The sequence below is a fragment of the Bubalus bubalis genome, chromosome 7 (assembly GCF_019923935.1).
Source record: "Bubalus bubalis isolate 160015118507 breed Murrah chromosome 7, NDDB_SH_1, whole genome shotgun sequence".
Taxonomy (NCBI): Eukaryota; Metazoa; Chordata; class Mammalia; order Artiodactyla; family Bovidae; genus Bubalus; species Bubalus bubalis.
The window spans coordinates 225,912-247,898 of NC_059163.1; the positions used below are offsets into that span (position 1 = coordinate 225,912).

General features: G+C 59.6%; 1 protein-coding gene across 2 annotated transcripts in view; it reads left to right on the forward strand.

Annotated features, from left to right (window-relative positions):
• Nucleotides 1-475: 475 nt before the first annotated feature.
• Nucleotides 476-21,987, forward strand: part of PCGF3 (polycomb group ring finger 3) — a 48,470-nt gene continuing 26,958 nt past the window's right edge. Inside the window, exons 1-7 of one of the 2 annotated variants that reach the window (XM_025290465.3) lie at nt 476-695; nt 14,899-15,040; nt 15,355-15,502; nt 17,874-17,932; nt 19,106-19,223; nt 20,080-20,176; nt 20,799-20,854. In XM_025290465.3, coding sequence (XP_025146250.2) covers nt 15,466-15,502; nt 17,874-17,932; nt 19,106-19,223; nt 20,080-20,176; nt 20,799-20,854 — 367 coding nt within the window. In that variant the 5' untranslated portion in view covers nt 476-695; nt 14,899-15,040; nt 15,355-15,465. Of the gene's footprint in view, nt 696-14,898; nt 15,041-15,354; nt 15,503-17,873; nt 17,933-19,105; nt 19,224-20,079; nt 20,177-20,798; nt 20,855-21,987 lie in introns of those variants that run through there. The other variant, XM_044946280.2, reaches the window with a different exon arrangement.

Below are 21,987 nucleotides of genomic sequence, written 5' to 3' on the forward strand. Positions count from 1 at the left end.
GTCTGTCCGCGGCGCCCCCGTTCCTGCCTGTTGCTGATTCCCAGGAAAACAGGAATGCAAGAACCAGACTGCCTCCCTCGGAGGAAACCCCAGGTCTGGGGGCGGGGTCCTAACGCCTGCTGCCTGCAGGACCCGAAGTTCCGCAAGCCGCGCCTCCGCCCCGCCCCCGGCCCCCGGCCCGGCCCCGCCCCACGCCCCGCAAGGCCACGCCCCATCTCTGGCCCCGCCTCCTCAGCCCCTCAGGCGTCTCACGACCCAGCTTAGTCTCTGCGGGGAGCCCGGCTCCGAGGCTCCCTCTGACCCCGCCCTCCATCCCCACCCACAACCTCCCACCACGCCCCCGTCCTGGGTTCCGCGGCCGGCAACCCTCTCCTCTTCAGGCCCCAGAGCCGCCCTAGCCCGGACGCGCCTGCGCCCTCTGGCCCCGCCCTTGCCACGCCCCCAGGACCGCCCCCTCCAGGCCCCGCCCCTGCCCCGGCCGCCGGGTGGGAGCCGGGCCGCGCAACGCGCATGCTCCAGGCGCGGCGCCCCCGACTCTGCGGTCGGCTCCGCTCGGGCATTTCCGCCTCTTTGTTTTAAACTCCGGACGGGTTTTTTTCTCCTGCTCTTGGGGGGGACCCGGAGGGAGCGGCGCCCCCTCCCCCTGCCCGCTCTGCCCCCGCGTGCGCCCAGCTCGCCCGCAGCTGAGACGGCAGGTCAGTGAGTCCGCGCCCCGCCTGGCCTGGCCCGTGGCGCCCGCTCCACAGGCCGAGGCCTCGGCCCGTGTCCGGGCCCGGAAGGCTCCGAACCCCGGCCCGCGCCCCTGCACCCTCGTCGGCCCGGCCTGCAGCTCCCCGACTCCGCTCGGCAGGCCCAGGCCCGGGCCGGACCCACAGGGGCCGGACCTAGGGCAGGGCCCGACCTCGGGACGGGTCTTCGGGGAGCGACCGGGGGTGACTGGATCCCAGGACCGGCCACTGGGGGGGACCAGACCCTTGGACAGGTCACCGGGGAGGGACCGGGGAGGACCGGACTCCTGGACGGGCCACCGCAGAGGGGCCAGGGAGGACCAGACCCCAGGACGGGTCACCAGGGAGGACCGGACCCCTGGACGGGGCCACTGCAGCGGGGCCAGAGAGTATCTAACCCCAGGATGGGTCATCAGGGAGGACTGGACCTTAGGACCCACGGAGAAAAGACTAGGAAATACTGGATGCCAAGACAGATCTCCTAAGAGAGCCCAACCCCGATATGGGTCATGGAGGAGGGCTGGACCTTAAGACTCAGCAAGAATCAGCAGGACCCCGAGACAGGTCACCGAGGATGGCCAGGACTTAGGAACAGTTAGGACTAGGACAAGTCACTGAGGAGCCATGGACCTTAGGATGGGTCACCTGGGGGCGGTCTGGACCCCAGGACTGGCCCATGGAAAGATCAGGACTTGAGTAAACCCGCTAGAGAGGACTGAGACCCCAGGACTGGTCTCCAGTAGGGCCAGGATTTCAAAACTGTCCTGTGAGCACTTCTGGGAGCCTGGAACAGCCCGTCCTTCCCAGGAGCCAGGACCCTGGGGCTGTGCCATGTGGAGGGCTCTGTCTTGTGACAGGCTGCAGGGATGACCCAGGTAGGTCGTGAAGGAGAGTTGGACGCTGGGCAGTCCTGGAGAAGGCTGGCTCTCAGACAGGACCAGGACTGTGGTGAGAGCTGAAACTTGGAGACAGGCCCCCAGGAAGGCTGCGACTCTTGAATGAGTCACTGAGAAGCACCCAGGCCTCAAGGGTGGTCTCTGAGGAGTGCTGGGACCCCAGCCTGGACCCCCAGGGGCCTGGGCCCTGGGGCAGTTTCCAGAGTGCCTGGAATCCACTCAGCTCACTCGGCTGGACCCCAGCTGCTGTAAAGGTCTGGAGCATCAGGGATCCTGGGTGTGTAAGGCCCACAGGTGCAAACCAGCCCTCTCTGTGAGGCCCCTGAGCGCCTGGGCCCCACAAACCTGACCTTCAGCAGTTGCTGCCTGGACTGGCCCCCGGGGTTAGGCTCGGTTGAGACTGATGGAGATCCTACTCCACATTTGGCTCCGTGCCCCGAGCCAGCAGGGTGCCCCTCCCCAGACCCAGGAAGCTGCCCCCACCCTGCTCTCCCAGTCTCTGCTCCAGGGCTGCCATTGCCTGCACTCTGGTCAGTGTGGGTCATCTTCAGTCACTTCTACCCTCCCCGCCCTCTGGTGGTGTCACCAAAAGCGCCCCGTTCTCTAGGTCTGGAGGTGTTTTCGGTGTCCACGAACTTCCAGGAGGGATGGGATCCAGATGGCCGTGTGGGTTGCGGGAGGGGTTTGGGGGCCATTGGTCCAGTGTGTGTCAAGTGAGCCATCAGGCGCCTTTTCCACTCCAGGAAGAGACCCTGGGCTGGGGGCTCTGCTTCTCCAAAACCTTGCCATCTGACCTCACCCAGATCTTGCCTGCGGTGTCCTTTACTTTGAAAGTAGGGATGGAGACTTGCTGCCTTTGGGCCAGGGAAGGCTCCAGAGTGTCCACTGCATGAGGCTGCCCAGCAGGGCACTGTCTGCCTGGCGTGGGGCCAGCGTGCAGCGCGTTCACTGTATGGACAAGAGGCAGGAGTACATTCAGAGAGGTTGCCCTGTGTTAGGATGGGGCGTGACTCTAAAACCCAAGGGAGATGCTTGAATGATCAGGTCACTGTTTCATTTTGTGCCATAACTTCTCTTCTCGGTTACTTAGAAGAAACCCCCTTTGAGTTTTCAGTGTAACATTTCATAGGACCTAATCTTAAATGGAGTCCATGAATAGTCCAGCCTAGAAAGTTTTATTTGTCAAACGTAACCACGCTTGGGACCTTCTTGCTCAGTGCTGGCTTCTGATTTTGTTCGTTTGTTTAAACATACACTTTACTTTTTAAAAAACTTAATTTTCTTTGAAGTTTTGGAAAAGACTTGTGAAACTGGGCATTCAAGTTTGATTAGGCTCTTTATTTTCTCATTTTTGGATTTTTGAAGGTGTGAAAGCACTGGATGGTTGTATTATTTATATATTACTGTCCTGCAAGTTACCCCAAAATGTAGTGCCTTAAGACCACATCAGTTATCTCACTGTCTGAGGTCAGGAGTCTAGGCACAGCTTAGCTGCGTCCCCAGCCTCAAGAGTCTCCCAAGGCTGCAGACAGGGTGCTGGCTGGGGCTGTGGTATCTGTAGGCTCAGCTGCGGGTATCTGCTTCCAGGCTGCTTGCTGGAGACATCCATAGAGCAGCTTGAGGGAGCCAGTGACTGAATGGGAGAGTGGAGGAGGCCACAGTGTGTGTGACCTAATCTCGGCTGGAATGTCCCATCCCTTTTGCCATGTTCTTTGTTACCATGTTCTGTGTTTCTTAGTTGCCAGGCCCTGCCCACGCTTGAACCGGAGGAGCGCCACAGGTGATTCCTGGGAGGGGCTGGGGGCCACCGGCCATCCTAATGCCTGGCCTCCATTAGGTGTTAGCTCCTGAGAAGTGCCCTGCAGGGTGAATGAACAGGGCTGTGCGGAGCAGTGAGGTCAGCCCGAGGGTACAGCATCTCAGCTGTCTCTTGAGTTACAGAGGTTGCTCTGATGTCACCATTGCGCTGATGCAGTGATGCTGGAGCTTGTGCATGATGGGAGAGAAGTTACAAATAGGAAAGATTTTTAGGAGTTAGCCTAGAACACTTGCAGCAAACCATAAGCCCCCACCCCACATGTAGTTAAATTGTAGGCATGTGTGTCAGAGATGTAGAGTTGTTTGAAGCTTCAAGTGCAGTGATTTTAGTTGTTTCTGAAACTTTGATTCCTGCCAGTTATTTTGCTCTGGGAATTATAAACTGATGTTTCTAAGACATTTTTGAAGTGAGAGATCCAAGATGTTTTGCATATTTGACCCTCGAAGGGAAGAATGCTCCAGGAACCTGTGTGCTGGGGCCTGGTTCTCAGCCCACGCCTCCCCTCCTGGGTGCCTGGGCTTGCTGGTGCCGGGGCAGCGCTGCAGCACCGTGAAGGCTGTGAAGGGCACCCACGTGGGGCCCGCTGCCCTTGACTGGGTCCCACGTGTAGGGGGCGTCCTCTCCTGCCACCCTGCTGTCTGGAGCTGCTAGGTCTCCACCTTGCTGGGTGAAGCAGGGTCCTTCCCAGTGATTACACTTCCTTATTTGGGTTATAAGCAAAGTTTGTGTTAGCCTTACTATTACTCTTTAATTTACTGAATGACAGGATTTGTTATTTCATAGTTTTATTTGGCTAATGGTCAGAATCGAATTTGAAGTTGAAAGGTAATTTTCTTTTCTATTGCAATATGTTGAGGTTTGAGGACAATTTCTTACTACCTTTCTGATATTTGCTGTTGCTATTGCAAACATGCTGCACAATTCATTATGCTTCAAAAAATGGAACTGTTCCTCAGTTCTGCAAGTTGATAGTTTTTCACTGTTGTAAAAAAGTGAGCTATTTTAAAAGTAACTAGACTGTCTTTAAAAACTAGGTATTAGGCTTATTTTCTTTTTTTGAAGAGAACTTCTAATGCTTAGGTGAATTTTTTTTTGCCAACACATCAATATTTGCTGGACATTCCCACACTAACAGCAAATTCCAGGTGTTTGACACAAGAAAGCAAAGAGTAGAAAGGTGTCCACAGCTCTCCCTGAAGTTCCTGGCCAACTTGTGGGTCCTCTGTGCGTCTCGTGGCGGCCCAGTAGGTTTCGTTGCGGGGGGTCTTGTCAGCTGTTATGTTTGCTGATTTTCAGCAGGGCCTGGCACGTAGAAGGTGCTCAGCTAGCTAAAAGCTGACCTGCTTCCTTCTGCGGCCCTGTTCTGGAGCTGATGTGTGCATTAATGCCTTCCGTGGATCACCCAGGACTACCTGCTCGCCTGCAGCTGCCTGGTGAGAACACGCAGGTGCAGGGCGCGGTCACAGGTGATGAGGGGCTGAGAAGGGTCAGCCTCTTCTGCTTTTGTTTTAAGTTAGTTTTACTTTAAAAAAAATTATTTATTTACGTATGGCTGTACTGGGTCTTTGTTGCTGCGCAGGCTGTTCTCTGGTTGTGAGTGGGGCCCGCTCTCCCGTTGTGGGGCGCGGGGCCCGCTGTCCCGTCATGGAGACTGAGGACCGTTCTCCCGCCGTGGGGCTCGGGGCCCGCTTGCCCATCGTGGAGATTGAGGCCTGCTCTCCCGTCGTGGAGACTGAGGACCGCTCTCCCGTCGTGGGGCGTGGGGCCTGCACTCCCATCGTGGAGATTGAGGACTGCTCTCCCACTGTGGGGCGCGGGGCCCGCTGTCCCGTCATGGAGACTGAGGACCATTCTCCCGCCGTGGGGCGCGGGGCCTGCTCGCCCATCGTGGAGATTGAGGCCCGCTCTCCCGTCGTGGAGACTGAGGACCGCTCTCCTGTCGTGGGGCACGGGGCCTGCACTCCCATCGTGGAGATTGAGGCCCGCTCTCCCGTCATGGGGCACGGGGCCTGCTCTCCTGTCATGGAGACTGAGGCCCGCTCTCCCGTCGTGGGGTGCGGGGCCTGCTCTCCTGTCATGGAGACTGAGGACCGCTCTCCCGTCATGGGGCGCGGGGCCTGCTCTCCCGTCGTGGGATGAGGGCTTCTCAGTGCAGGGGCCTCTCGCTGGGGACCATCGTCTCCAGAGCACAGGTCCAGCAGGTGTGGTGCATGAGCCTAAGCTGCTCCAGGGTGTGGAATCCTCCCAGATCAAGGGTCAAACCCATGTCTCCCGCGGTGGCAGGTAGATTCTTTACCACTGAGCCACCAGCAAAGCCCCTTTTAGTTTTTTACCAAAGTTTCTGAGGAAAAAAAAAGAACACAGTGGAGAAAACAGGAATGAGACAATGAGCACCCGCCGCCCTAACCCTGGACTCAGCACTTGTGTGTGTTTCGCCACATTTGCTTATTGGTTTCTCCAAACACACAGTTATGGTTGAATCATCTGAAGTAGCTGCAGACCGCCTGCCTCGTTCCGTAGGTGATTCACAGCACGTGACGCTGGTGAGAAGACGGTCTGCACACAACTGCGCCATCGTGGTCACACTGAGAAGTGGACGCTACGCCACGTACGGGCTCATTTCCTGTCCACTCTCAGCTCGCCCCGCGTGGCTCAGGAAGGTCTTCCTGGGCGTTTTCCGTCTGAGAGGCGGGTGGCTCCCCGCGTGGCACTGGGGTCCTCCCACCCTTTCGGGCTCCCCACAGCAGAAACTTCCAGGCCAGCCATCACTTGTGAGTTTTTCTGATTCTTCACTCAGGGTGCTGTCCACCTTTGTCTGTGTCCCCTGTTTACCCTGAGGACGGGGGTGCTGGGCCCCTCCTGGGTGAGAGATGCCTCGCGGAGGCTGTGGGGACTCCGTGCTGTGCTGGCAGGCCATGCGTCCCGCACTCAGTGCTGCCCTCGCTCCTGTGCCGTGGGCTGGGCTGAGGCTCCGGGGAGCCCGAGGAGCCGAGCTGCCCTGGGAGCGGCGCCGCTCTCGCCGGGGGCTGCCTCAGCCGCCCCGCCTGTGTGTGACAGGCGTCTGGGGACGCTTTCTCGTCGTCACAGGCGCACGGAGGCGAGTCCCACTCGGGTCAGCTGTGTTGCTTTTAGCGGACTTTATAAAAGGTTTAGTGGGTAGAAAGTTTTTGACATTGTCAGGGAAAATATGAGTTCTGCTGTGGAGTAGCATTTCCTCTGGGTGGAATAACTTCCTCTGTACCCTGGAGACGGGAACTACGAGAGGCAATTGTCTTCCCTGCTTTGCAGCAGCCACCCCGAGAAGGAACTGGGAGACGGGGTCTCCGCACCGCTGCCGGGATGAGACCCCGACAGATAGGGCGGTTCAGGGAGGCTGAGGTCCAAGCTCAGGGTGCCAGTGGGCTTGGTTCCTGGCCTGGACGGGCCTTCTCGCCCTCACAGGCAGACTGGTAGCAGTCTGGCCCCTTCCCGGCAGGGTGCTCACCCGTCAGCCCCGACGCATGAGTCAGCCTCACAGAGGCCCCGTGTGTGGAGACGGGATTGGGGCTTGAACACGTGCGCTTGAGGGGCACAGTTCAGTCCATACCAAGGGGTTCTTGCCTCCTCCACGTGTTTATTAGCCTGACTCTTGTCTCTGGAGCTGTGAGAATGGGGGCCGGATGAGAGCATTTCCAGAGGTGGTGGCTACTTTGTTTTCGACTTGTTTGGGAAACTCGCCCTTTCTTCTAGAAGCTAGCAGCTTTCATTTCCCCAGACCTTGTTGTCTCATTTTCTTTTGCTGGAAAACGAATCGCCACACACGTAGTGGCTTGAAAGGGCACCCACTTACGTGTCAGAGCTCCGGGGGTCAGAAGCCCGGCAGCGTGGCTGACTCCACTGCCCGGGGCTCCAGGCCGAGGTCGGTGTGCGGGGCGGCCCCTGTCAGGGAGTCACCAGCGGGCCCGCCCTGGCCCTGAAGCCCTGCGGTTCTTTGCCTGGGGGCCGAGGGCCGTCGAGGCATGTTGCCTTCTGCTGTGACCTGCTCTTCTGCCACTAGCTGAGAAAACAGCTCTGAAAGACGGCGCAGTTTGGTCAGGCTCCTGGATGCTTGCCCTGCTGTAAGGTCAGCTGATTTAAGACCTTAATTGCATCTTCAAAAACCCCTTTAGCAGTAGGTGGGATGGTGAGAGCAGAGGTGTGTGTCCGGTAGGGCCCAGGGCCTTGCGACCATCTCAGAATTCTGCCTTTGATCGTCTTCCCTCTGGCCCCCCCAGATTCATACTCCCCAAACGCGAAACCCACTTGCCCCTCCCTTCCAAGGCTCCCGGAGTCTCAGCCCCTGAATCCCCTGTCTGGTGTGACCCCCCAGGGGCACCTGCGAACCGAGTGAGGTGGTGTTCTCCCTGGGGCTTCCCGGCACCACGGCCAGGCCAGCCGGCTGTTGTAGCTCAGACGTGGGCTGGGGGTGACGAGGAGAAGTGTTGAGGCACAGATCTGAGACCCCTTGGGGAGCCCAGCCGGGTCCCTGGTTCTGCCTGAGTCGGTCTCTTTGGTGGAGGGCTCGTGTGTCTGCCCCTGGGCAGGGTTTACAGCAGCCGCCTGCAGCGGGGTCTTGGGGCCTCAGCCCTTTCGCTGTGTTTTCTGTGCTTCTTCGAAGCTTGGACCTGAGTGGGAAGTGGGTGAGGCTGTGAGTCAAGCCTGCTCTCTGGCCGCACTTCCCTCCTGCCTCACTTTGCCTGCTGCCCCCCCACGCCCTGTGCCCTCCTTGGTCCTCCGTCCGCATCCCTGGTCCCAGCTGGAGGCCTCATGCTGGGCTTGTGGGGCCCCTGCCCCTGTCTGCACGGCAGCCCCCGCCCAGGTCGGAGTGGGGACATCTCTCCACACGTCGTTCCTCGGTCACCGCTGGAGTGGCCGGCCTGCCAGCGCCCCGCACTCACTGCACCTGTGCGCCCACCCGGCTCGTGCGCCTCAGGGTGTCCTGTGCGCCCACCCAGCTCGTGCCGCGCTTCAGGGTGTCCTGTGCGCCCACCCGGCTCATGTGCCTCAGGGTGTCCTGTGCGCCCACCCGGCTCATGTGCCTCAGGGTGTCCTGTGCGCCCACCCGGCTCATGTGCCTCAGGGTGTCCTGTGCGCCCACCTGGCTCGTGTGCCTCAGGGTGTCCTGTGCGCCCACCCGGCTCGTGTGCCTCAGGGTGTCCTGTGCGCCCACCCAGCTCGTGCCGCGCTTCAGGGTGTCCTGTGCGCCCACCTGGCTCATGCCTCAGGGTGTCCTGTGCGCCCACCCGGCTCGTGCGCCTCAGGGTGTCCTGTGCGCCCACCCGGCTCGTGCGCCTCAGGGTGTCCTGTGCGCCCACCCGGCTCGTGCGCCTCAGGGTGTCCTGTGCGCCCACCCGGCTCGTGCGCCTCAGGGTGTCCTGTGCGCCTCAGGGTGTCCTGTGCGCCCACCCGGCTCGTGCGCCTCAGGGTGTCCTGTGCGCCCACACGGCTCGTGCGCCTCAGGGTGTCCTGTGCGCCCACCCGGCTCGTGCGCCTCAGGGTGTCCTGTGCGCCCACCCGGCTCGTGTGCCTCAGGGTGTCCTGTGCGCCCACCTGGCTCGTGCCGTGCCTCAGGGTGCCCTGTGCGCCCACCCGGCTCGTGTGCCTCAGGGTGTCCTGTGCGCGTATCCCGAGGCCTCTGCCAGTTGGCTGGGTCAGTCGTCTGGCTGGATGTAGAATCCTACGTCCCAGGTGTCTTTCCTTGGACTCCTTGGAGTCGGGTGCTGCAGGTGAGGAGGCTGGTGCAGGCGATCCCTCCCTCCGGCTCCTCCTGCCCCAGAGCCTTCAGGACTCTCACTCGCGCCCTTGATGTCTTCAGGTTCGGGGACCTGCGTGGACGTGGGCAGCACCAGGGCCCTTGCCGTCTGGCTCTCCCAGCTGGAGACACACAAATCATTTTCTCTAGGTCATGAAGTGTCGCCTGTGAATGAGTGCGCGCAATGCGTGTGCTCCCAGCCCGGCTCGACTGTCTGGCAGAGCTTCTTGTCTGTTTTCCCTTTTCTGGAGCACCTGTTGGTTGGATGTGGCATTTCTTCTATATCCCGTCTTTTCTAGCCTTTGGACAGATTTTCTCAATTTTATCATACAGCCTGTCTGTTGAATTTTCAGCGTTCCCGGTCACATGCCTGACAGTGTAATCTAGGTGCCAGTAATAACAAAGTGGTCAGTTAAGGGTTGGAGGGGGAAGGCTCGGAGTCATTCACGTGGGTGTGGACCTTAGGATGGTCTCAAAGAGCTCACTGGGGAGGGGATGCTCGAGACAAGACTTGCTGGGAGTGAGCCAGCAGGTGGGCCCGGAGCGGGAATAGTCCGGCTGAGAGTACAGTCCTGCAAGGACCCCAGGTGGGACTGCAGGTAGAATGTCCTAGAACTGCAGGGCCCACGGGGGCTGTGGAGCTCCCTGAGCTTCACAGGACTTCACAGTGGAGGTCCCCCGAGCTGCGCCGAGCGGGGCGCAGGCACCATGGACGACCTGGGCTAGCAGCGCCGCTCTGAGTGCAGAGCCCCAGGCTGGCTGTGCTCCGGGACTCCTGCAGACACCTTGCTGCCGCCAGACAACGTTTGGGTCCCATGACCCGACACGCGCTTGCCTGGTGAGCAGGACAGGGCAGACGCCCACGACAGCTGTGTGAGCGAGGTCACCGGGGCCCGGCGTGGACAGGCCAGCTGCAAGGAGAAGGACTCGGAGGGCCCAACAGAGCAGGGCTTTTCCCAGGCACCTGCTGGGGACTCGGTGCGGGCGGCCTGGCCCGCTCCCCCAGGCGGAGGGGCAGGAGCTGAGTGTGGACCTCTGCTTGGCGTGGCTGGTCAGGAGAAGAGGGCATGTGCAGGGAGCAGGGGCCACACTTCGTCAGCTCTGCGTGAAAATAAACGGATAGGTTTCCTGGAGTTCTTAGAGGGCGTCAGGAGTATCTCAGGTTGACTGGACACCGGCTCTGGGGTGGGCCCCCTGCTGGACGTGGCATGCTGACCCCTGTGGGGTCGCAGGGCACAGACCCTGGGCAGCTGACAGCTGGGGACAAGACGACGAATGGGCTCAGACTCGAGCTCGGGTGACTCGTCCAGAGTCTCGCTGCTGTCTGATGGCCCTTTGAGGATGGATTGCCGGGTGTGTACACAGCCGAGAGGTGAGTGAGGCCACGGGGGACGGAGCTGGACGCGGATGGGCCCCGCCGTGGACGGAGGCGCTGGCGTGAACGGGGAGACTGACGGGGAGCGTGGGGAGGGCTCGGCTCATCCGCGGTCGGGGCCCTGCGATTGGTTTCTCGGGGGCATCGGGGTTGCTTTTCTGAGGTGGTCAGGCTCACAGTGTCTGTGGAGAAAGAATTGGTGGTACACGTGGTTGGGGGCGTCCTGGTGGCTCTGCCATCCATTTGGGAGCCACAGTGATGTCCAGGGAAGGCCTGTGGGCACAGAGGCTGGTGGGGGCTCTGGTGTTGGGGCGAGGATGAAGTGAAGGGGCGGAAGGCTGGCCCCCAGGGCAGCGGAGGCTCACACAGGGCGGGCGGGCACAGGTGATGTCCTCAGTGGGCGTTTCCCCAGCGGGCCATCCACACTGTGCTGTGGCCACCGCTCCTCACGGCACCCTCGTTCCCGCAACCCTGAGGGACAGAGGCAGGTGTCTGTCTGTGGGCAAGGGGGCTGAGAGTCAGGGTGGGGACCACTCAGAACAGAAGGGGTGAGCTGCCCATCCACGTGGCCGCTCGGTGAGTCTCAGGAGGCTGCCTGGCCCTGTCTACACAGCATCCAGAACCAGGGCCCAAGGGGCCCTTTAAAGTATGTGTCACTTGTCAGATGTTCCCCAGTGAAGCTGTTTAATACGTTTTCAGGCTACTCTGAGCAATTCTGTGACAATAAATTTGATGACCGGTTTCCTAGGAAAATAAAGTTTAGCAGCACTAACTGCAAAATAAATCAAAAACAGTAAGGTTCTCCTAAGATACGTCGATAGAAGGAAGCATGACCAGGGTGGGCTTGTGTGGGGAGGTAGTTCTTTCTCAGGGTTCCTGAGGGCAGGGAGCGGGGACTGGCTGTGGACCATGGAGCTGGAGCCACTGGCTGGAGCCATGGGGCCCCCTGGTCACACCTGGCCACAGCCACAGGCAGAGAGCCCGGACTGTGCCTGGTTCTCGGCACTGGTGTGGGGAGGCGTCCTCACAGCAGCTGAGGGTCTGAGGATGCCTGTGAGTGTGAGGATGCCTGTGAGTGTGAACGAGGCTGTGTGTGTTTGCAGTGTCGGTGGAAGTGAGGCCAGTGCACGTGCGCGGCACGCAGGGAGCAGCAGTGAGTGTCGCAGGTTAAGACTGAGAAGGCTTTCTCCTTAGCTGCGTTCAGTGAGGAATTCCAGCTGTGGTTAGTGACTGTGTCTACTACTTTTATGCAGCACAAGCCTGGTGTGTTTTCCTGGAGGAGGAAAGGGGGTGTGTGTGTCACACAAGTGTGTCACGTGGGGCTGTGGCGTCCAGGGTGTTGCACACAGGTGGACAGGGTTCTGGACAGGCCAGTGGTCCGAGATGCATGGACAGAAGAAGGGCCTCTTCATGCAGGAGTGAATGCCGCTGAGTTCTGGAGTGACCCTGAGAGGCGTGCGGCGTGCGGCGTGCGGCCTGGCCCTTCTGCAGCGTCCGGGGCTGAGGCCAGTGTTTGGCCCCTGCTGCACCCCCCGGTGGCGGGAGGGGTCAGCGGGGCTGCAGGTGGGCAGTGGCCTTATATCTTGGGGGGCTGATGATGTCCTTGTCACCGGGACTTTGTGGAGTAGAAGACAGAAGACTGGGCGGGGGGTGACTGAGTCGTGGGGTGGGGTGTCCTGTGGAGGCAGGCTGTGTCAGGAGGGAGGTGTGGAAGGTTCCAGATGAGAAGAGCTTGCTGGGCCGTCAGAGCCCTTGAGAAGCAGGAGCAGGAGGGTGGGGCCTGGATCAGCCTGGAGCCCAGGGAAGGGGGTAGAGGTGCCACGGTGCCCTGGGGGAGCAGCAGAGGGGACGAGGCCGCAGCAGGGTCAGGGCCCCCAGGGCAGCCAGGCCTCAGTCACCGTCTCTGGCCCGGACGGGCTTGTCTGGGCAGACATGTAGAGGCCCGGCAGGCCCGGGGCGTCGAGAGGCTGAGGGGTGTGCCCCAGGTGCGCAGGTGCACGGATGGACTCCTCATGCGCAGGCCTGTGGGTTATTTCAGTCAAAGGTCACAGCAGAATCTGTGAAGGAGGCGGCAGATGGGACAAGCCTTAGGGGACCCGGCACCGCGTCCAGAGCCCTCTCCCCAAGGAGTCAGGATGGATGCGCTCAGCGACAGGAAGGGCTGTTGCCCCAGAGACCAGGGCCCACGGGGCTCTCACGGAGGCTCCTGCCTGGCAGGCCCTCAGCTCCCGAGTACCCCGCTGAGCTTTCAGGGAAGCTTTAAGTCACCGGTGGAAACTGTCACCAGCCAGGTTCCCAGGCACCAGCCACGGCCATCCCCACTGGCCTCTCCGCCAAGTCTCAGCCATCAGCCTGGTAGCAGTAGGGGTCAGTGCTCCGGCCATGCTGCCTCCGCGTGGGACGGCCTAGTGGGCGGCGCTGGTGTCGAGGGTTGTGGGGCCAAAGGATGGTGCCCCCAGGCCTCTGGCGCAAGGAGGGGCAACCGACTGTCTGAAGTGTTGCATTATTGTTTGGTTTCATTTTTTAAAATTAAAGATCTTGTGTACACATATATGGCATTGTATCTGCCACTCAGGACACCCTGACACATCAGACTCAGGAGGTGTCAGCAAGATGGGGTCAGGGCAGGGGCCGTGCCCCGCAGCGGAGCTGCCCGACAGGACCGCAGGGCTGGTGACGGCCAAGCAGGGTGCGTGTGTCCTCCCCAGCTCGCGTCGTGCCTCACACATCTGGTCTCCATCTGCCTGGAATCAGCTGTTCGGGGATGCTTGTCAGGAGATGCCTGGGATAAGGGAGAATTCTCCCCACTAGAGTGATGCTCGTGTTCGGTGGGTTTTTTGGTGAAGTACGCTGTTTAGGGTGGTGGTGTTTACACGCGCGGAAGTGCCCAGCGTCATGGAGCAGTTGCTGTCTCGGAGCACCTGTCCGGTCATGCATCCCGCTGGCGCTGACCTCTGGTTGCCTCTGCGTCCAGGAGACACACAGCTGCAGCTGCTCCCTGCAGGCGGCTGCTGGGAAGAGAGCTCTGCAGTCAGGCGTGAACCTTCCAGGGGATGGAAGTGTTAGTGTCTCTTAGATGCAGAGCTTTGTTCCGGTGGGGAAGTTCCTTCTGCTCTTAACTTGCTGAGAGTGTGTGTCTCTGGGGAGATCTTAGCCTCTCTGCCCTTTTAGCTTTTGTCGTAGACGGCATTCGTTTCTTAGGCGCAGCCCCTCAGGTTCCAGGGTGCCTCCTGCACGCTCTGCAGGCGGTGCTGCAGCTGCTGCTGGTCTGCGTCCCCCGGGCCTCCTGGCCTGTGCTGTGCAGCCTCGCCCACAGTCGGGAACACCACCCACTGTGTGCTCGGGCGTGTCTGTCTGGGGCAGGCTGCCACACGCAGGTTTGGCAGAACCCGCCTGGCTTAGTGTCCTTAGGGGTCCAGAACTCTCGATTCTGTTTCCATTCACCTCACTTCTTGTGAGCTGTTTTCAAGCAGTTTGTCAAATTCCTTAGGAGTTTTCAGCTCTGTTGGCATGAAGTTATTCCTGACATTCTAATGTTGCTCACATGTGACTTTAGGGAGGTGTTCTGGGCCCCCTGTTCTCCCGACCTCCTCTGCTGCTCTGGTTTGTCCTGTCACCTGCGGTGTCTGAACGGCATGCCTGCTCATGGCGTTTATCACTTCCTGTCCATCTTCTCTTTGAGAACGTTGGCTCTGGGGATCTGTGTCCCCTGCTCCCTGACCTCTGAGGTCGCACGTGCAGCGTCTGTGCCTGTGTCACTGGCCAGGTCCCAGCGACGCTGAGCGCAGGCCCCCTCCCCGCCTCCCCCCGGAGCTCTGGGAACGTCTCCCTGACGGTGGCTGAGTCCTGCAGGGGCCTGGTTGCCTGCTTCTCTGCTGCCGCTTGCCCCAGCCCTGCACTGTGCTCGCTGGCCACAGGCCTGGCGCCGCCATCCGCGCACACACGTGCCCGTTGGCATGTCTGTCCCCTGCGGTGGCCCAGAACCCGCACGGAGCCTGCAGGAGTCCTCGTGTGGCTTCCCTGGGTGAGCTGCCCTGGGGACACCTTCCAGGGCAGGAACTGCGAAAGCAGTCCAGGAGTCACATGGCTGCTCTCCCAGCCTCCTGCCAGGTCACCCAAAGCCCACCGCCTCCCCGGGAGCTTCTCTGGGCCCCCGGGCATGTGGGGCAGCCGCAGCTGTCCTCAGCCTCCCCACCACCACCAGCCCCCGGGCCTCGAGCCACCAGGCTCCCGTCGGGGCTGCCCGTCGCCATGGCTCCTGCGGGTGCTTCACCGTCAACCAAGCTTGCTTTTCTTTTTGTTCCGAGTAGGTAAAGGAAGAGACCTGTGGACCTGAGCAGCTGAAGCTGCCTGTGCGAGGGCGGGCTCCGTGGAACGGCGCGCGTGGGTGACACCCCGTCCCTGTGTCTCCACGGGCTTCAAAATGTAGCAGAAGACTGGCTCTGTGTACAGGTAACGCAGTGCATGTGAGTGGATTAAGCTTACCTCGAATTACACTTTGTTTTCCACTTACTCTGTTGTAGCCGTAGAAAAAGTCAGTGCCTTGTAGCTCCTTTAAAATTTCATCTCTGATGGCTCCAGAGCAGGTTCGAACATAGTTACTGACATGTATTCCAGTTTTTTCTGATTAGTCTTTCTGATCAGCTCCATTTCACTGTCTGCTACATGGGGTTCTTCATATAGCTTCTACAAGAAACGTAACTGCAGGGCTGTGTATGTCACACAAGTGACGTGACCTTGAACAGCAGGTGCCATTTCTGTGCTAGAAAATGGAAACACCGCGAGAGACGCAAGGAAGGCGCAGACGTGAGGAGCCAGAGCACGGAGGGCGCAGCAGACGAGGCGTGAGCGCAGCGCACCCGTAGACGCGGCGGCCGATGCAGAGGCAGCAGGAGCGACGACGGCCTCGAGGAGGTGGGCACGGGCTTCCCGCGCAGGCCCCCGGGTCCTGGCCGAGGTGGGGCGACAGCGGGCGTTGGCTGCTTGCAAGCATGGCTGGTCACGCACCTGACTGGCGTGGGGGGCCGTGTGGGCAGAGCTGGAGGCCGGGCCCCCCGTGGGGCTCAGGCTTTGGTAGGAGCGCCCCTGCAGCGGGGCCCTCGCCTGGGTGTCACCCGTCATGCCGTTGGGGACGCACAGGGCTTTCTTCCTGAGGACCCTGCCCTCCTCGGGGCTGCTGAGTGTGTGGAGACCTCGTGCACCTTCGCTTCCTCGGTGAAGTCGCCCCCCCGCTGACCCCCACCGAGGCTTCCCGAGTCAGCGTCCCTGCGGTTGTCCTTGGGTGGCGACCCTTGCTGCCAGCCTGCCTTCCATTTACCAGCTCACGTTCTGTGAGAAAGGGTGCCCCTTCCTTGCCTGTCTGTCCGTGTGGCCTCATAGGCTCCTGTGTTGCTCCGCTGGCCGCCAGCAGTGATGGTTGCTGTCTCGGCTGGAAGCACAGAGGCCCACCGGGTCCTCGCCCGGCCAGGGCTGCCCCACAGCGGTCACTCCCAGGGGCCAGGGCTGGCGGAGCGCCCAGCGGTGCTGGCTCCTGCAGCAGAGGCGGTGCAGGCCCTCGGCCCAGGGCTGCCCCACAGCGGTCACTCCCAGGGGGCAGAGCTGAGGGCGAGTGCGCGTGCCCACACGGGCACACGCGTCTGTAGAGTGGGCGTGCCCACACGGGCACACACGTCTGTAGAGTGGGCGTGCCACACTCATGTGCACACACGTCTGTAGAATGGGTATGCCCACACTCATGTGCACAGACATCTGTAGAGTGGGCGTGCACACACATGCACACACGTCTGTAGAGTGGGCGTGCCCACACTCGTGCACACACGTCTGTAGAGTGGGCGTGCACATACTCGTGCACACACGTCTGTAGAGTGGGTGTGCCCACACTCATGCACACACGTCTGTAGAGTGGGCGTGCCACACTCATGTGCACACACGTCTGTAGAGTGGGCGTGCCACACTCACGTGCACACACGTCTGTAGAGTGGGCGTGCACACACGTCTGTAGAATGGGTATGCCCACACTCATGTGCACAGACATCTGTAGAGTGGGCGTGCACACACATGCACACACGTCTGTAGAGTGGGCGTGCCCACACTCGTGCACACACGTCTGTAGAGTGGGCGTGCACATACTCGTGCACACACGTCTGTAGAGTGGGTGTGCCCACACTCATGCACACACGTCTGTAGAGTGGGCGTGCCACACTCATGTGCACACACGTCTGTAGAGTGGGCGTGCCACACTCACGTGCACACACGTCTGTAGAGTGGGCGTGCCACACTCACGTGCACACACGTCTGTAGAGTGGGCGTGCACACACTCATGTGCACACACGTCTGTAGAGTGGGCGTGCACACACTCGTGCACACACGTCTGTAGAGTGGGCGTGCATGTACTCGTGCACACACATCTGTAGAGTGGGCATGCACACACTCATGCACATACTCATGTGCACACACGTCTGTAGAGTGAGCATGCACACACGTCTGTAGAGCGAGTGGGCGTGTCCACATTCGTGCACACGCGTCTGTATCTGTTTGCCTGCTGCCTCTAAAGATGAGTTCACACCGACCTTGACCCTGGTCTGTGTGATTGGGAGCCGGTTTTGGCCTGGCGGTCGGGCTGGTGGCAAGTGTGAGCCTGTCGGGTGTGTGAACAGTGCCCAGTGAGTCTAGGGCATGGTGCTGGGCTCCGTCGGGCAGGTGGTAGATCGCACCCCAGGCCCCAGCGTCCAGTGGACTTCTCAGTTGGTGCCCTCCCATCTCTGCTTCACTTCGCTGGGCGACGAATCGGGTTCCTCCCGCCTTGCGTTACCGCCTGTCTCTTCCGGGTCCACGGGGCGCACAGGCCCTTCTTCACGGCGCCGGTCTCAGCAGTCCGAGCAGTCAGGCAGGCTGCGCACAGCGCCTGGTGACTGTGACGCCGCGTGTCTTGCTCCTCAGACTTAGGTTTGCTTCCCAGGGCCCACGGAGCCCCTGTGGGAGTGACCTCGTCTCTCCTGACAGCTCGGGGCCGCGGGAAAGGGCTCTCTGGTGGGGACCCTGTGCTGGCTCATGCCTGCGAGCCTCCCGTCCTACTTGCTGTGACCATCACGGGCGTCCTTGCTGGCGTAGCGGCCCTCGCGTTTCCAGGTGGCCTGTGCCCAGCGCCGTACTGGGTGCCTCAGTCTGTGCTGATGGTCGCTTCTGGGTGTGTAAGGTGATGGTTTAGTCTGGTTGGGGCCTCCCCGGGGTCTGATGCGGCATCATCGGCCCGCTCAGCCGTCTCCTTCCCTCTGCCTATCCTCAGACAGCACTGAGCCGGGAACATCTGTGCGGGAGCCAGGAGCCGTGTGCACTGGTCTGCAGGTGAGGCCTCACTGTGCCAGGCCAGCCCAGTGCCCAGGGCTGCCGTGGGCCTCCTGGGCCTTGGCCTCCATCTCCCGGGGCGTTTCTGCCTCTGGGCAGAGTTGTCAGTGATCCTGGTTGTGGAAGCTCCTTGCACCCTGCACAGTGTAGCATCCAGATGAGTGTCCTGCTCGAACCACAGCAAGTGTCCCGGAAGCTGGTGGCTGAGTGAAGCCTCAGGGTCTCACTGGCTGGTGCTGCCGGCTGGGCGTCCAGGGCTGCGGACCAGGTGTGGGCGGCGCTGCTCGTCTCAGAGCTTCCCGCTGCTGGAGCCCTTCTCACTCATAGCCTGCAGGCAGCTTCTCCCACATCTTCTCTAAGCCTCCTGCGCCCCAGAAGGGCCCTGTGGCGACACGGTCACCCGGGCATTCCAGTGGGGATGCCGTCTCAGGAGCCTTTTGCTCTGTGAGGTGACACATAGGTTTTGGGGAGGACGTAGCATCTTAGGGGCTGTTTCTCCTGCGCAGCCTTCTATTAGGGCGGTGATAACTGCCCTTGAGAGCCCACGGCACTGGGGCAGAGGCAGCACGTCCACACTCCGAGCACGGTGACAGACATTTGGACTTAAGATGCTGCTGTGTGCTGTGCTTCCTGGGGGGTGCGGGCCCCGACTGCTTACCTGTGTTATTTTATCGGAGGAGCCAGAGCTCCAAACGGACCCTGTCCTGCCCAGCACAGCCTGCCGGCTCCCTGGCCTCCCCTCCTGCAGCTCCAAAAACCTCTCCTGCACCACCTCACTGGCTGACCTCACGGGTTCTGAGCAGGAGGAGCAGGCGGGCGGCCTGGGAGGAGGGGAGGAGCAGCAGCGTGTGTGCAGCCTGGTGCTGCCCCGGGGCGGGTGACCTGGTCCACTGGGGGTGACTGCCTGTCTCATGGTGGAAGCAGGGTTGCAGGGTGCAGTCCTGGCCTGGTGGGAGCAGAGGGACCTGACCTGGTGAGAACTGGGGGACCTGGCCTGGTGGGAGCTGAGGGGGGGGACCTGGCCTGGTGGGAGCAGTGGGGGGACCTGGCCTCAGTCCTCCTCGTGTTGAGCTCCTCCTGGCCACACCGGAGCTGGATTTATGTTGAATCTGAACCTTTGATTAAACATCAGACTACATCATACTTTGGTTAATATGCTTTTTTCTGTTGCAGAAGCCAAAGATGTTGACCAGAAAGATTAAACTCTGGGACATAAACGCCCACATCACCTGCCGCCTGTGTAGTGGATACCTCATCGACGCGACCACGGTGACCGAGTGTCTGCACACATGTGCGTGCAGAGTGTTCGTCCTCTAACACTTGGGCTTCTTTCCCCAGAGCATTTACTCAAGCACAGAGCAAGACCCAGCAGCAGAAATAAAGGAGATCCTGAAGATAAATGAGAAAAGTTATCTGAAGTTAAAACACTAGGGGTAATTTCAGTATAAGAGGTATCATTTGAGAAAGCTAAATAAATGCAAGAAAAACTTAGTTATTTGTATGTAACAGCTAAAGCATTACATGTGGTGTGACAGAATATTGGTTTCTAGTGGCCCAAAGTGTTTCTTTTTGCCATTTGCAAATGAATTCCTTAAACTTTGTGCTCCCTGCCCACCACGGCCGCTGGCCTGTTGCAGGCTTTAGCTTGCAGCTGGTGCTGAGCTTGGGTGTCCTGCTCCTTCAAGCGCCGCCCCCCTCCCCCCCGCCAGCCTTTACCAGCAGGCTGGGTCCTGGGGAGCTGGCCCAGGGTGCTGAGGGCACTTCCTAAGGTTAAGCGAATCCTCTGACAGTGAGGATCTTTGATCTTATATTTCTCACTTTAGAAGATGCTTGCCAGTTTTGATAAAAATTTTGTTTTAAAGGTAATTGTATTTTAGATATTGGCTGACTGTTTTATGTTACATTCACTGAATCTTATCCCATTTGGTCATGCAGAGAAGTTCTGGTGCTCTCTTAGGCTAACATAGAATTTATCTGGTCACTGCTGTGACAGGCGCCCCGTGATGGGCGTGAGGGCGCCTGCCCCTCCGGTCTGTGTCCCCCGTGGGAGGTGGGCCCAGGTGACGGGCCTGTCCAGGGTGGCCCGGGGCAGGGGGCCAGCGGGAGGAGTGCCCCTGCCTGCTGTTGATGCCCGCCCCCCCCTTCAGTCTGCCGCAGCTGCCTGGTGAAGTACCTGGAGGAGAACAACACCTGCCCCACCTGCAGGATCGTCATCCACCAGAGCCACCCCCTGCAGTACATCGGGTGAGCGCCTCGGGGTGGGGGCCATGCCGGAAGGGCCCTGCAGGAGGCATGTCGGGCCCATTCCGCCCCCATCCTGTCCTTGCGGCTCCATAGAGCTTTAGGAGAAGGTGTGGGGCTGGGGAGTAGGAAGTACAGAGGGTGTCGTGGGTACTGGAGGCCGGCTCTGTTGTGTGCATGGATGCGTGTGTGTGTGTGTGTGTGAGTGTGAGTGATCCACACATTCACATCAACATGAGTGTCCAGACATGAGAGGTGCTCCTTGCACAGGTCCTGGTCAGGGATGTTTGAGAAACCCCCTCTGGTCTGGTGCAGCCCGAGACTGCCTGACTGACCCCTGCAGGACTTGAGAAGCCCAGCGGGCGAGGGCCGCTGGTCGCCAAGGGGTCTTGCCTGTGTCCTTCTCTGAATGTTCACCAGCATCTGGAGTCCACACTCTGATGTGTCAGCTCGGATCCTGTGTCACTCTTGCTGGCACAGACGTTTTTATAAGTACAAACTAGAAGCAAAATTCAACTAAAATTCCAGTTTGCGATTGTGGAGCGTGTTATTGTTACATGGAAAAGGTTTGAGAATTTGAGGATTGACGTTTCTGGCTAACCCACCTGTTCTGTTCTTTTGCCAGTCATGACAGAACCATGCAGGATATTGTTTACAAATTGGTCCCAGGCCTCCAAGAGGGTAAGCGTCAGAACCTCCCCCTGGACCCCTGTGTCTTCAGTAGGGCTTCCAAGGGTCTTTTCGCTTGGGGGTCCTGGCTTGGGACATCTCGCTTGGCCCGCCCTGAGCTCCCTGCCATCTGCTCGCTGGTCTCGTCCACCCTGGCTCACGTGTCTCTCTGCGTTCAGGGGCACCCGGTGCCCGGCACGTGTGCAGCCCTGGCCAGGCCCCGGGGGCGGAGCGGGGGCGCCTCCTGCTTGTGCAGCCCGGAGGTGACGCCGGGAGCCCTGGTCGGCCAAGTCTAACGGGATTTAAACTTTAAATACAAGCTTTAAGTCAATCTTATGAGGCTTGAGAAGAAATACTGTGTGGTACAAGTATCCTGAGAGTGGATGTTCTCTCCGCAGTTCTGAGCCCTGAGACTGTCCTGTCCTTGGTGAAGGGTGGTCCACTCAGAGTGGGTGCTGGCTGGTGGGGCGGTGCCAGCTGATGAAACACAGCTTTCTTTGCAAGATAAGAGGCAGCAGTTCATTTGGGAGTGTTCTCTCAACACTGTTAGCTCAGTAGATGTCACATCTGACTTTTAAGACACAACTTAAGGAGTAATACTGTTAAAGTCTTCTTTCACTGTTCACAGAATTCATTCAAGAAAGAAGAATTTAAATTTTCTGAGTAAATATTTGTAGAAACTGTCATATCTTGATATTTGAAGGGTTTTCTACTTCCATGGTGGCTCAGATATCTGGTAAGGAATCTGCCTGCAATGCGGGAGACCCGGTTCCAATTCGTGGATCAGGAAGATCCCCTGGAGAAGGGAATGGCCACCCACTCCAGTATTCTTACCTGGAGAATCCCATGGACAGAGGAGCCTGGCGGCTGCCGTCCATAAGGTCACAAACAGTCGGACATGACTGAGCAACTAATACTTTATTTTCTAGTGCTGGGGAAAGGCAAAGAATACATGGAAATAAAATACTGATAGGGTTAAACATTATTCTAGGGTGTCTTAAACATGCTAAGATCTCACAAAGTACCCGGTGTGCTTACGACCTGGAGTCCAGAGCTGCCGGCTTGGCCCCCTTCCCTGTTGTTTCATCTAGAGATGTTGCCATTTGTTCCCCAAAGAGGAGTCTTCTTGAAGCAGGGACTTCAGC